We start from the raw sequence: 15523 nt of genomic DNA, 5'->3' as shown, positions 1-15523 counted from the left end.
ACCTAGAATAATACTTGGCACACTCATTAGGTAAGTATTTAATCATAATTTTATTCCGGATGTGAACTGTAGTTCATCTTACTCAGTATGCATATGAAAGTCACTTGAAGGAGATGCACGGAGTTGATTCCAGTACTTGTTTGAGAGTCATGGTATTATGAGTGGCATTTTATTCATTCCCCTCTTGCCAAAATAATTACATGTCCAAAACTGAGGCATTGGTTGGGAAAATTGTGATCAATACACATAGCAAAGTACTACACAGTCATTCAAATATGGTGTTCCATTGATTTAGAAAGCTTTTAAAAATATACTGTCAGATGAAAAAAGTTGTTTACAAAACATACACATTATGATTTTGCTTTTTAATATATATTGGAAATCAATTAAAATATAAAAATGGTTGTAACTGTTGTAGAATTATTTTTATCAACTTAGAATTTTTTATAATAAATGTATGTTAACTCAAAATTTAAATCAGACTCTTCATAATCTTCAGACTATGGTTTTAAATAATAGTTAATGTGATCTGTGATAGAGGTCACAAAAATTAATGAAGCTTCAAAAGAAAGGTTTTTAAAAAAGTTAAGTGGTAAGTATATGAGGTAATATACAATGTAGTATACAGTATCACCGAAAATCTGGGTTTTAGAACCAGTTCTGTCACTAACTACATAGTAGGTTCTCTAGCAACTTATAAAATATAAAAATTCCACTATAGGTTGTTCAATGTCTCTTCAAGAATAAATATTTAAGAATTGCATGATTTTAAAATCATGCTTTGTTTCTATAATCATCAGTAAAAATGGAAGTATTATAAGTTGATTCTTTGCTCATTTTATTTTAAGCTCTTCCATTTGGCAAAATTCCCATTTTGGAAGTCGATGGACATATCCTTCACCAGAGCCTATCGATAGCAAGATATTTGACCAAAAATACAGGTAACATGTCCATTGTGTTTAAGATTTTTGATAACTGAAAAAATACATGATATATACTCAATATTCACTGATTGACTTTATTGTTGAACACTATAGCACAAACAAGAATGAAATTAAATGCTAGAGAAATATAAACGTGCCATCTGTACCAGTTTAACTTCCTATGAGTTCCCTAGACAATTGGATAATTTTATTTTATACTGCCCCCTGCCCGTCCTTCCTCACACCTCCTTGTCCTCAAGCCTTTTTCTGGAATTCAGCAGAAAAATTGTACAGGTGTCTCATCCGAAACCTCCTTGTCCTCAAGCCTTTTTCTGGAATTCAGCAGAAAAATTGTACAGGTGTCTCATCCCAAACTTTTGCTAGTATGTACATTATAAGTTATCAGAGAAAATTAATTAGTAGAAAATACATATGGCTCATGGAGGTTGAAATTTCTTAGACTATTAAAATCACATATTTGATGATGTCCTTTACCCTAATCATGCTGAAAAAACAGAAATGAAGTGTTTGCTTCCACTGAATGCCATCTAAGCCATCTTTAAGTGTGTAGTTGACTTCTGGGTTGTTTTGTTAATGCCTGCACCCAAGGCATTGATGAGAAATAATAGAAACTGTTAGTTCTTGTCTTTGCCTGCTACACTTTCTCCCTTGAGGCAGGGTGTGAGGACTCCACTTCGGGATTGCTGAAGGAAGTTCAGGATCCAAAATAATACTTAGAGGCATATCCAAAAGGAGGCTGAGGATATAGGCCTGCAGTTAAAGACTAAAAATGTTGAATGAGGAATCATCTGCTTAAAATTGATGGCTGAAGCCTTAAGTGTGGAAGTCAAAGGAGGGATGCAGTCGATGAAGAGAACCTAGGATAGAATTCTGAGAAGCTTTTCAAGGTCAGAAACAAAGAGTCAACCTTTGAGTATCACACACGCAAAGTACAGATAGGTAGTTTACAGAGAAATTTTAATCACTAAACCATTTCCTTTTACTTTTAGCATCTTATTGATGTATAATTTACATATAATTCACCCATTGTCAGATTTTTAGTAAATTTATACAGTTGTAAAAAAGCAACCCACTTTACAATGCTTCCACTCTGAAGCATTTTAAATAGACACCAGTGAGAAAATATTTAGGAAGACCAACAATTCATTATCAAAAATAATGATTGATAAATGGCAGGAAAGAAAAAAACAGCTATTATTTTAAACTTTAGTTTACTGGCAGAAAACTAATACTCCTGACAAAAATTGTCTACAAAAAAAATTAATTATTTTTACAAAATAAAGTATAACCTATGTACAGGTTATGTACTATAATATTGCTTGTATTAGCAAAATACTGGAAACAAACCTGTCAATTGAGGCTAGTTAAGTAAATTGTGGCAAATCTGCCTTAACAGAATCCCATGTAGCTGAATAAAGGAGCAAGGACACCCTGCAGGTACTTGTAAGGAAAGATCTATATGGTATTTGGAGTGAGGGGCTTATCTAGTGGGATATATATTCTTATTTGCTTGCACTATCATAAGGAAACAATGAAAGAAAACCTAAGAAACTAATAAAAGTGGTTACTAGTAAGTCAGGTGTGTAAAGGAGCAAAATGAGGTGGATGGGTGGAAGGTAGTCTTCACCGGATACTGTTTTATATTGCTTTGAATTGTTGGCCATATGAATATATAGCCTATTAACAAACTTTTTAATGTAGTAAATTAAATTGAGCATATTGGTGGGCCTCTCTCTATTCCTTAGATTTGGCTGGAAAAACAGAAATGGAACAATGTCAAGTTGATGCTATTGTGGACACTTTGGACGATTTCATGTCACGTTTTCCTTGGGCAGAGAAAAAACAGGATGCAAAAGTAATGTGATCAATTTGCTATTATTACTATTAATCATGTATCACTTGCCAGACACTGTGTTGTGTGCTTTAAAAAATTCCTTTTTATTCAAAGCAATATGTATGTATAGTTTGAAAATATCAAATTACATTAAAAAGCTTGAAACAAAGTATAGTGATTACCTACCCTACTCCATTCACACTAACTCCTCCCCACATACAACCCTCTTTTTAATTCTTTTAGATGTTTCTTTGGTATTTACATATCTCCATATTTCTATAGGATATGAAAATATGGTTTTCTTTGATTCACCAATTTTAGACAGTTTCTATGGACTTCATCTGATAGTAAAAAGAGTTAATCTCTTACATAGTCTTCCTCTCTACTTCCCTTTCCCCAGCTCCCAATATAGTGATATTGAAATTTTGGGGTTAAATCAGTATCTAATGATTACATTAGTATGCCTATACAAATATTACACAGAACTGTGCATTGTAGTATAATTTAATAATATTTCCTTTCTCACTTTTCCTTTTCAAAGTGAGTAATTGCCTTTTTCCTATGGCTTAGTTCTTTTTATTTTTATTGTTTAATTTTCCCACACTATCCAATAACGTGCCACTACCATTTTCCACAAGGTCAGTGATATCAGATCATCTGTTCTCTCCAATGTTTTCTGAGAGCTGTCTGGCCTGGAGACCTCTGTTCTCCATAGCAGAGCTCTCTAGGTTTTCTGCACAGCCATCATCATCGGAATTCCTTTCACTGCCATTCCAGTGATGTCATTCTCTGAGGCTGGACACCTGCTTCCTGGGTGCTGTCCTCTTTCTTTGTTTATTCCAGTGTTTATTTGGGGCACATCCTCTTGGATTTTCAGTGTAAAAAGGAAGGTTTGATGATGGGGGTATGATGATGACAGATGGTATGGATGTCCTGTGAGTCACACTGCTTCAATCTAGTGTGGTTGCCCCAGACAATTGGTGTCCAGTTGTCCTCACAAGTTCTTTATTATCAACCTGAGTGTTTCTTTCAATCCTTTCCTGGGTTCATTCTCCTGTATTTTGTCCTTGTTTCTGTGGAACAATTCTCCAATAGCTTACTGATCATAGGAAATAAAAGTCTGGGGCCTTACTTATCTGCAAACATTTTTATTTCATCCTCATACTTGTTTCATAGTTCGGCTGGGTGTAGAATTCAACGTTGAAAGTAATTTTTCATTAGTATTTGGAAGACGTTATTTAAGGTCTTTTAGCTGCTGCAAAGTTTGAGTCCCCTGGAACTACTGACCTTTTGTATGTGATCTATTTTTTTTTCCCTACCTTAAAAGACTGCAGAATGCTTGCCCTTAGAGTTCTACAATTTTACCATGATGAGTACTGGTACGGTCTTGTTTTCATCCATTGTGCTGTCTTCCTGTTGGGCCTGTTCAATCTGGGACTCAAGTTCTTTACTGTAAGGATATTTTCTTTAATTATTTCACTGAAGAATTCCTGTTTATTTTCTTTGTTCCATTATACTAGAATTCCTGTTATTTAGATGTTAGATTCTCTATTCCCATCTCATTGGTTTTTGCATTACTTTCAGGAAGAATTCTTCAACTTTATTAATCAGCCCTGCTCTTGAGCTCTGAATTTCTGATATTGTGTTTTTAAATTTATATGGACTCTTTTGTGGTGTTTTGTTTTTTCTTTTTAAAATATTATTTTGTATTTACTTTGTTGTGAGGCTGCCGCACAGAAAAGGAACCAGAACACCAACTGAGAATTTAAAAGGGGGTTTTATTGGCCGGCTGGCAACTGTCCCTTCAAGAAAGTTTTCAGAAGGGAACAGCCCTGAATTGAAGTTTAGAGGGATTTTTAAAAGGTACATTTTTACATTAGTCACACAGTTAAAATTATCAAATAGTCACACACTTACAGTTATCATATAGTTACATACATAAACACGTACCCTCCTGGCGTGAGGAAGGGGTTTGGGGAGGCCTAGTGCAAGCTGATGACAGAAGCTAAAAGAAGCCAGTTAATCACTTAGGGACGACGAAAACTTTCACAGGGCGGTTTCCTCCTTAGGTTGTCTAGATACATCCAGATACAGCTCTTGGTGTTTCAGCATAGGCAGGAAACAGCAAAGGCCGGCAGAATTTAGGATTTTTCTAAGTACAGGACAATTTTTAACCTTTAATTTTTACCACAGGTGTTGGGGGGGCTTTCAAACAAAGACACTTTTCAAACAGTAAAAATGGCATAAGCTAAATCAATCTACCTTGTCACAACCTAATGAATATATCATCTCTCTGCCTATTGTGTGTTTGTGCAAAGTTGCTATTTTTCCCTTTTTTTTCCCTCAAGAGTCAGACCATCCACTACAATCCATGATAAAGACTAGGGAATTTTAAAGGTTTGCTCAAAGCTCTAAGCACGTGTTTGGAGTTTGTTGATGGTTAGTAACACTTGGCCATTTTTGTGATACTTCCCAATATCACTACCTTCACTGGAAAGAGCTCCTAGAGGAGACTTGCAGTCTCCTGCCACTGTTCTGGAGACAAGTATTAGAGAGGGCTAGGAGCCTCAGAATTTAACATTCGGTATACATATATTCGTTTAGTTCTCCTATTTTAAATATATTATGTGTGACATCACCCAGCCCAGAAACCATCTATTTTACCCTGTCCAGCCTTCTGCTAAAAATGAGGAATGAGAAATTGTCTAGCAGCATGAAATGGAGGAAGTCTCATGCTAAAACTCTTCTTTAACAGTGTTCCACCTATCCTCATTATCCTCTCTCCTACCCCCTTAACCCCAATTCTTGATACATCCTGCCATTTCCTGAGCTATTTGAGGATTTTATATTGAAGACAGGATTGGTTCTTGGCTTTCCCTTTGCAGGTGCCATTCACCCATCTGCTCTACAGCTGCAAATTTTCTTTGCTCTTGTCCTCTCCTCTTTTCTACCTCCTTGTGGGTTCTTCTTAAAAATATGCATCACTGTGGTTTTGGGGTAAAAGTAACATATGTGTGTTGAATTCATCATTGTTATGCAGAATTCCAAATAGATCTCCTCTGTTATTTTTTGTTATAGCCCTCTAGTGGTTTTCTTTAGGACACTCATCAAAATCTGTATTTTAAAATGTATTTACTTTGTTGCCTGTCTCCTCCAGTAGGATGTGTCTTGAGTGCAGGAATCAGGTCTGTATTACTCATCTGATGTTCCCCCCACCCTACCTCAGTGCCTTTTACATATTGGGCATTGAATACTTGTTGATCGAAAGGGCCGCATTTATCAAACACTCACCATGTGCCAGGTGCTGCTCCCACCCGTTCACTTGTATTATTTCAGCCAGCTTTCCCTTTCTTCCCTTGAGATAAGTGCTTTTTATTGTTAAGCTCACCTTTCAGACGAAGAAACTGAGAAATAGGGTTATGGAGTTGCCCAAAGTCTCACAACACAGGTGATCGGAGCCCAGATACCAGGCTCCAGAACCCATAGCCTCATCACTATGTATACAATTGCTTAAATTAGTGACTAATTCCCAGAGCATCCCTTTAGGGTGAAGCTGTTGTTATCCTTATCTTCCAGATAGGGAAATTGGGATTCATGTAGGGTAAATAACTTGCCTTAGGTTGTTTAACTAGTAAGTGGTACACAAGGAATCCAGCCCTGAAGTTCTTAACCCCTGGATATAATGCCACAGTGCCAGCAGCTGCTCAAAACAGCTGTGCATGAATATTTATGTACATGTTAAAGCTAAAGGACTATAGCCAAAAGCCACAGTGCAGAACAACAAATGGCAGTGTTATCAATTTAGTTAAGCACATTTCTAAACGCTATTTATTTAATTAGGACCTTCTGATTTGAAGAGAGAGATGTAGACATAAAAGTATTTACATTGCTGACTCTTTGATATAAAAATGTAAGGCGTGTGTGGGACACACACACACACCTAACAAAGTCTTAAATAAAGCTCAGCTTTGATGATAGAAATATAGCAACTCTTTGGTGTAAATACGTTTGGGATCTGGAGTTAGATACCCGGCTTGAATGCTCATGCCCTTCTCACTAGCTGTCACTTAACTCCCTATCTGTAGTTCAGACGCTTTGTCTGTAAGGTGGAGATACAGGTTGAGTATCCCTTACCTGAAATGCTTGGGACCAGAATTGTTTAGGATTTCATTTTTGGGGGGATTTTGGAATATCTGCAGAATACATATTGGTTAATCATCCCTAGTCTGAAAACCTTTTGAGCATTAGGTTGCCATGCTCAAAAAGTTTCAGAATTTGGAGCATTTTAGATTTTGGATTTTCAGATTAGGAATGTTCAACCTGTAAAATAGACTCTACTTTGAAGTATGTTGGGAGGGTTAAATGGTAGCATATGTACCTATGGCTAAGTAGAAAGTGTTCAATAATTATTAGCTATTATAATGAATACAGTGTTATATAGTTTAGTGCTAATTGTTTTTCCTTATATTTGTCAGACATTGGCATTTATATTTACATATCCTTGTAAGTGCAGAGACAAATACATAACACCCCCCAATTTAGAAAGTTTCTAAAGCTTTTTCCCCATGTGCTAAAGACCCCACTTTAGCACTGATGGGCTGTCTATCAACTTATCAGTTAGCCCCTTCTCTACTTCTCCATTTTCTACTCTTCTGTGGCTGAGGCTCTGTAACAGAGGCCATCTCCCAGAGGAAAATATTTTTTGAACATTTATAAGAGTAACAGTCTACCATTTGTATTAAAATAACCATGCTCTTACATACCACTTTCCTCAAAAAACAATTAAATAGAACATAGCAATCCAAGTTCATGAATAAATCATATGAAGGGAGAACATGTTGCAAAAATATTGCTAATAGCTACAGACTATCTAGTTAACAAGCCGGACTTGGGTAGTATACAATGAAAAATGCCCAGTTCTTCTGTATTTCATTCCTTAGCCTCTCTGCAGTGGACTGTATTGCTGCCACCTTGTGGTTAGGTAACATTTTCAAAGTGATAATATTAATGCAGTTAAGATGGATAAATAGTGAAAATATTCGTTATATGTGCTTTAAAAAAATTATCAAATACACACAATAATCACAGATGTTTCAGTATCTGCTGCTGAAAAATCTCACTTCCAATTAAAAAAAAGGCAAATATTTCTCTGTACATTGGTCATTATAATACTCCTTGAACTTATCATTAGTGTTATTTTGGTTATTCAGTGTATCTGTGTTTTAGTCTCCTCATCTGAAGAACAGAGTGAGGATGGAGGATAAGCAGGATTAAGGGAATTCTAATAACACATTTTCAATACTAAATGATATTTGGTAGTGTGAATTTAAGAATAATGCTTTGGAGAAATATACAAACCTCTCTATATCCCCTAAAAGTTATCTGTTAGAATATTATAGCAATGACTTCTCAGGGTGAAAAAACCACCTGCTATATAACTCTTAGGAAGGGGAGCCAGGAAATTTCTCAGTCCACCAAGCATGAGAGTGACTGTCTAGAATTTATCAGATGTATTTTTAAAAATACACATCTGAAAAAAAAATTACGTAAAATCTAATTTCATTTTCTTTACATTATTTTAGTGAGTGTTCTTTAAAATGAATCTTAAATAACAATGCATATGCTGTTTACTAATTTACGTTTCATTAGACTGAGATAATTCATTAAACTTGTAAAGAGAACCTTGACTAAAGGAGAAGTCAGTAGCACAGGTAAGAGTTTTGTTTGGCAATGCATAAATACAAGCATATTAGAAGAATAGAATTACCCAGGTACGCACATTTGAATTTTTGGAAAGCTGTCCAGCAGCCACATCCTGTTCTGCTCAACTCTCTCCTGTTTCTAGCTATTCCTAGGACAGCCAAGTTGGCCGGTACCTTCCCAGCTGATGCTGAGATGAACTGAGCTGTGAGAAGTGCCACAGGTTTTGAGGCCCCATTGCCCTTCAATTCACAAATTCTGTGCAAGTGGCAGAAAGACTCACGCTTACATTTTACTTAAAACTGTGAACATACTAACCACAGAATACCTTATGTACAAAGGTACAAGAGGAGAGTGCAAAGAATATAATGTCAAAGAATGACTAGCTTTCTAAGCTTCAGTTTGTAAATCTGGCAAATGCATATAAATTTGTAATGATACCCTGGCAAACTGTACTCCACAAATATAAGGCATTATGTTATAGAAATCTCTATTATCTAGCTAAGTCATAATCATAACAGGAAGGAAATCAGCAAATTGGTGAGGGAGTTGCCCACTACCTGACTTATCTTAATAAAGATTGGATGTCAGTATAGGTCATTTTTGAATATTAATAAATGATATATACATATTTTGTAACATTCAGTTTGGCTTATATTTCATAACCTAGACTCCAACCAAAACTTTAGAAATAAACACTTCTTATTAAGAAAGAGGTCATAAATGAATTAGTCATCAGTGCTTTGAGTAAAAACTCAAGAATAATTATAAAAAATGGATATGTTTCATATATATTATCCTTTCTAAGGATATTAATATTTGGTTTATAATACTAGTTTACATAATATATCAAAAGGGGATACCTGGATAATGCATTTTGTAGATGATACTCAAGGCTGACAAATCTCATACTGGCACAATGGCAGGCCAAAGGGAGAAAATCCCTAATGACTACATCCATTTAATGCAGTGCTGAAACAAAGAACTGCCAAACTGGAGGAATCTAGCCTTACAAAATAAAATCAATTTCTTTACCTTTGGTTATGTTACTTGACTTTAAGGGAGCTAAGTTAAGAAAAAGGAGAACTTTAGAAATTAAAAACTTAATGGAATCATTTTTTATTAATAAATTAAGATAAAAGTCATAAAGATTTCATATGTGAAACAGTCATTATACACAAAGAAACTGTAAGAACTGGTGACAAAAGTATTTTTAAAGTATTTTTTAATCCATGAGTAATAAAGAGATGACTAAGATCTACAGAAAATCATACCTGAATATTCATAATATCATACATTTGAAAAAAAATATGTAGCTACTTCTCCTATCTGAACTCATGTGGGAGAATAAAGATGGAGAAATAGATTTCCACTTCAAATCATATTATTTATTTTTCTTCTCATTATTCTTAAAGTAATATTTTCTCCCTCTCCTAGGATCAGATGTTTAAGGAGCTGCTCACATATGATGCGCCTCACCTTCTGCAAGATTTGGACACATATTTAGGGGAAAAAGAGTGGTTTATTGGTAACTCTGTGAGTATGTTTTATATCTTAAAAAATACAAGCAAAAATACATATGTATGTATATATGTATACACATGTATTAGTCATTTTCTATCACTTATAGCAAAAATACTTGGAACTATATGATTTATAAGAGAATGAAATTTATTGCTTAAAGTTTCGGAGGCTGGAAGTCCAAAGTCCAGGGAACACATCTGGTGAAGGCTTTCTTTTGTGGTGACTTCAGTGACAGCAGTGTATCATGTTGCAAAATGGTGAAGCAGAGAGAGACTCTCATGTGTTTTCCTTTTAAATTCCTCAGAACCATGCCTATGACCACCATTATTAATCTATTTATTATGGCATGGTCCTAACAATCTAATCAACTCTTCAAGGCCCTACCTTTCAACTACCATAATATGATTTCCCACCCTCTTAACAGTTACAGTAGGGATTAAGCTTCTAATATATGAAGTTTGGGGGACACAGTTTGATCAATCCACAGCAACACACATGTATATATTTAAATAAAAGGATAAACAAAAAACTTATAAAAACTTATTGAAAAAAAAATGTTAGCCATTGGGAGGAAATAAGGCATACAGAAGGAAGAAAAGCTAAGCTTCTTTAGATAAACCTTTTTTAGTAGATTTGACTCTGGGTCCATGACATATTTTATGTAACAACAACAACAATTTTAAAAAGCTTATATATTCTATTAGTGAAGAATTATTTCAAGAAATATAATCATTTGTAAAACACAATAATTTGATTATACATCTTAAGTTAGATTTTCTCTCAGAACAAAAAAATAAAAATCATACACCATTTTTAGTAATCATATTGTTGGTGGTACAAGGCAATGTTGGTATTGTTTTTCTAGTATTATATCTATATTGTGGGCAAAGAAATAAGAAATTCTATTGATGTCATTGCAAACTGTATCTTCAGTGTGGGAGAAAGGAGATAGAGATGTAAGATCAGTGAGGGTTAAGTTAATACCATTTCTGAACTTGAACTAGAGGTAACAGCATAAACTCATGATGTACTTTATCTCAGGATAAAGAAAAAAACATTTTGTATCTCTTTTTCTTGAAACAATGACCAACCAAGTAGTTCTGAGCACCCCTAGTACCCAGATTCTGGTCTCTTAAACATTAAAAGGAACCAGGGCTCCTTGGAGAAATGGCTTATTCTCAATTTGGGACAGAAAATGTAAAAGATGAGGTGGGAGTACTTTGTCATGATAGAAGCAAATTAATTACCAAAGACTATGAGGGGTTGTATCAAAAGGACTCAGAAATTGACTTGAAAGCTTCCTATTGGCCAAAGATGTGGCAATTCACACTTCAATAAACATATTAACAGCAGTGGATTTAAACAAGTCAAAATGAATGAATACAGAAGTTTGTGACAACCAGCACCACCGCTACCAAACACAGACCCACACACAAGACACCAAAACAAAGCCTGATTGCTTACTTTTAGAAGATGCTATGGAGACACATTATTCTGAAAACTGTTTAAAACACACATAAAAGATGGAGGGTTTGAATAAAAGATTTATCCTGTTTTCCCTATGCAAATTCTACCTCAAGGTAACATAAATTGATTGGACAGTTTCTCCTTTTAAAAGTATTCCAGTTAATAAATAAAAAGAAAAGATTATGCCTAGGCACTGACCATCATTAATTTCTAATATCACAAAAAAGTGAGACCATCAGATACTATGGACCTACTGATGGAGGGGCACACCACCACCTATGAGTAGTCTTACCAAAAATCACATCTAAATCTGAATTAAATGCTGTGGTAGGTGAAGGTCCCTGCCTTCAAGGCGATTGTATTCTAGGGGACAAGACACAGATCGCTTTTTTGCAGGTTTTACTCTGATCACTCTTCCGTCCTGGGTGAAACAGAAGTAAACTTGCTACATCTTTACTCTCAACTTCCAACCTCATCACACACCCATTCATTTCTTCCCATTGACTCCCCTCATAACATTTCCTAAAACATTACTTTCTCTACCCTATTTATTGAATAATTTCTAGGGATTAAACCTTTTTTTCTGTTTTCTATTAAAATTCCTTTGTAAACTACCTCCTGACCCCATCCCCGAGAACTCTCTCCCTTCCTCATGTGCTCCAAACACACTAGTTTTTGTTTGTTCCTCAAACACAAGTCATACTCCCACTTAAGAGCCTTTACACTAGCTATTCCTTCTGCCTGGAATGCATAATCCTCAGATGGCTGCATGTGTGGATTGTTCTTTTAATCATTCAAGCCTTGGGTTACATGTCACCTCTTAAAGATCTTCCCCTGACCACCTGATAGTCCATCTCATCACTACTTTTGCTACATCACCCCTATTAGTTTGCATAGTTGATAGTCTTCCCCTTCTGAAATGAAAGCCACATCAGAGAAGGTGCTTGCAGCACATCTTGCTCTGCAGTCAATCCCCAGCACCTAGATCTGGGCGTGGCACACAGGAGGTGCTTGATAAATATTTTTTGGCTGAACTCTGAATTGTCTGACCAATAGCCTTAGCTGACATGGTTAGTAAGCAAGTTCATGAAACACTAGCAATCAGCTTTATTGAATTCCATACAAAAAACCCACTAATATTAGTTCACATTTAAACTTCACTCTGGCTGATATTCCTGTAGAGCCAAAGTCACATCATGTCACAAAGGAAAAAACACCCAACTGTACAAGGGTAGGACCAGGCTGTTGTCCCCCTAATCCAGTGGCCAATCTTAAAATCCCACTAAAGACCAGACACACATACATTATTTCTTCTGATGTGAAGCAATATATAATGTATTTTAGCCAAAAATATTTTTCTTGAAACTATAAACCTAGAATAACTTGCACCCTATTCCTTTACATGCTATAGTATAAAGGAACAAGGTACACAACAAGATGAAATAATCACACAGATCCTAAAGACAGGACATTTTGCAGGATGAGTGTGGAATCTTCAACAACTCAGTGACATGAAAAAAAGGGTAATGTTCTGAATTAAGAGAGAAAAAAGACACAACAAGATAAAATGTATGGCTCTGGAATGGATCCTGCTTTGTCCTGTAGAGGACACTTTTGGAACAGATGGAAAAATATGGATTGGGTATTAGAAAGATGAAAATGTACTGTCACAGCGACATTACAAGAGTATGTACCATAAGACTTCATGTTAATAAAAATACATCTATCTGTAAAGAAAAATTCCTCACACACTAAGGTGTTAGTTGTAGTAACCTCCAGATGTTGGGAGTATGATATTATCTGCAATTTTCTAAATTTCTATCATACACATTCTGCTTTTGTAATAAAATTGTTTTGAATTAAAAAGAAACTATCAAGTAGATTAAGAAATTAAATGTAATTTTGGAATGCTGATAAAGTTATACCTTTTATTTTCAATTGAAAAATTGTTTCCTTTAAACTAGGTAACTTGGGCAGATTTCTACTGGGATATTTGCAGTACCACACTTTTGGTCTTTAAACCGGACTTACTGGACATCCATCCCAGGCTGGTGACTTTACAGAAGAAAGTCCAAGCCATTCCTGCCATTGCTGACTGGATACAACGGAGGCCCCAAACCAAACTCTAGCTGCTACATGGTGCCTTCAAGCTTTGTTATTCTTCCCAGCATCTCTCCCATCAGACAAGACAGCTATATCAGCCTGCCAGATAATTCACACACTCCCCTCCCCAGCTTCACCGAGACTTTCACTTTTGCCACATTCTGCTTAAAAACAGAAGAAGAAAAAAAAAAAAAGCATTTAGTTTCCAGTATCTTTTTTTCCAGTATAGCTTCACATCATTTATAATTGTGGTAAAATTGTTTACAATTCAAGTAGACCTCGCTTTGCACTGGTTCCAACATGATGAATTTTAGTCACAATGGTTTAGTTAAATAACACCAGTTTTCCCTCCAAATGGCTTGGACTTCAGTTACCATGCTATATTAATTGTAATCGCATAAAATACAAACTTTTTATTTAGTCCACAAATCACTATGTAAATAACAGATGCACATCATGACCAGTGATGGCACTTCTCTCAAAGACTGTCAGTGACTGGTCACTGCATATCTGTTATTCACTAATGGACGGTGAAGCATGTAGTTGTATTACCTGTTTCCCAGTGATCAATCCACTTAACTTTCTACAAAACTGGATAATCAAAAAAGGGAACTCACCAACAAAAATAAAAGTACAGCAAAGAAATGAAAAGTGACAATACTGGAGTGAAATTCAAATTGAACATAAATAGAGTAATAGAAAAAAGAGCTGTGGGATTTTGGCACTGCTGCAGATCAAGAGGCTCTAGATATGCAGCCAGATGAACATAGTGAAGATGAACTTATGGACATAAGAGAAAAGTGACTGTGACAAAGAAGCTGTAGAAGTCCCAAAGGAAATGACAATGGCAAAAAACATCACATTAAAGGAAAAGAGATCAAGAAAATGAGAAGATAAGCCATAGACTTGGAGAAAATATTTGCAAAACACATATCTGGCAAAGGACTATTATCCAAAATATACGAAAAACTCTTAAAACTCAACAATAAGAACCTGATTAAAAAATGGTCACAAGACTTGAACCCAACAAAAGATGTATGGAGAGCAATAAGCATACGAAGAGATGCTCAACACAATGTCACTAGGGAACTGCAAATTAAAACAATCAGATACCACTTCACACCTATTAGAATGGCAAAAGTCCAAAATACAGACAGCACCAATTGGTGGTGAAAACGTGGAGCAATAGAAACTCTCATTCACTGGTGGTAGGAATGCAAAATCGTATAGCCACCTTGAAAGATAGTTTGGCAGTTAATTACAAAACTAAACATGCTCTTACCATACAATCAAGCAATCACACCCCTTGGTATTTATCCAAATGAGCTGAAAACATGCCCACACAAAAACCTGCACACAGACGTTTACAGCAGCTTTATTCACAATTGCCAAAACTTAGGAGTCACGAAGATGTCCTTCAGTAGGTGAATGAATAAATACATGGTATATCCAGCAAAAGAATGTATTAGTGCTAAGAAGAATGAGCTATCAAACCATGAAAAAGTTGGAAGAAATTTAAATGCATATTACTAAGTGAAAGAAGCCAACCTGAAAAGGTTACACACTATACATCTCCAACTATAAGATATTCTGAAAAAGGCAAAACTGTAGAGACGATATAAAGATGAGTAGTTGCCAGGGATTGAGGGGAAGAAGGGATGAACAGGCAGCAGAGGGTTTTTGGGCAGTTCAACTGTTGTGTATGATCCTATGATGATGGGTACTTATCATTATACATTTGTCAATCTCCACAGAATGTACACTACCAAGAATAAACCTTAAAGTATGGACTTTGGGTGATGAAGAGTCAAAGTAGGTTCACTGACTGCAGCAAATGTACCAATCCTGGTTTGGGATGTTGATAGTGCGGGAGGCTGTGCATGGTATGGAAAGTTGTTGGTGGGGTATATGGGAACTTGGTACTTTCTGTTCAATTTTGCTATGAACTAAA

The 15523-nt window shown here is 35.6% G+C and overlaps 1 protein-coding gene across 2 annotated transcripts in view; it reads left to right on the top strand.

The window, feature by feature from the left end:
• Positions 1 to 15523, top strand: part of HPGDS (hematopoietic prostaglandin D synthase) — a 134261-nt gene extending 118738 nt beyond the window's left edge. For both annotated transcript variants that reach the window (XM_063107369.1, XM_063107370.1), the window contains exons 3-6: positions 849 to 941; positions 2690 to 2799; positions 9916 to 10014; positions 13434 to 15523. In XM_063107369.1, the coding sequence (XP_062963439.1) occupies positions 849 to 941; positions 2690 to 2799; positions 9916 to 10014; positions 13434 to 13598 (467 nt within the window). In that variant the 3' untranslated portion in view covers positions 13599 to 15523. The remainder of the gene's footprint in view (positions 1 to 848; positions 942 to 2689; positions 2800 to 9915; positions 10015 to 13433) is intronic.

Source organism: Cynocephalus volans, chromosome 9 (assembly GCF_027409185.1).
Source record: "Cynocephalus volans isolate mCynVol1 chromosome 9, mCynVol1.pri, whole genome shotgun sequence".
Classification (NCBI taxonomy): domain Eukaryota; kingdom Metazoa; phylum Chordata; class Mammalia; order Dermoptera; family Cynocephalidae; genus Cynocephalus; species Cynocephalus volans.
Note: the sequence above shows the minus strand (reverse complement) of the source record. Positions and strands in the feature narration are given on the sequence as shown.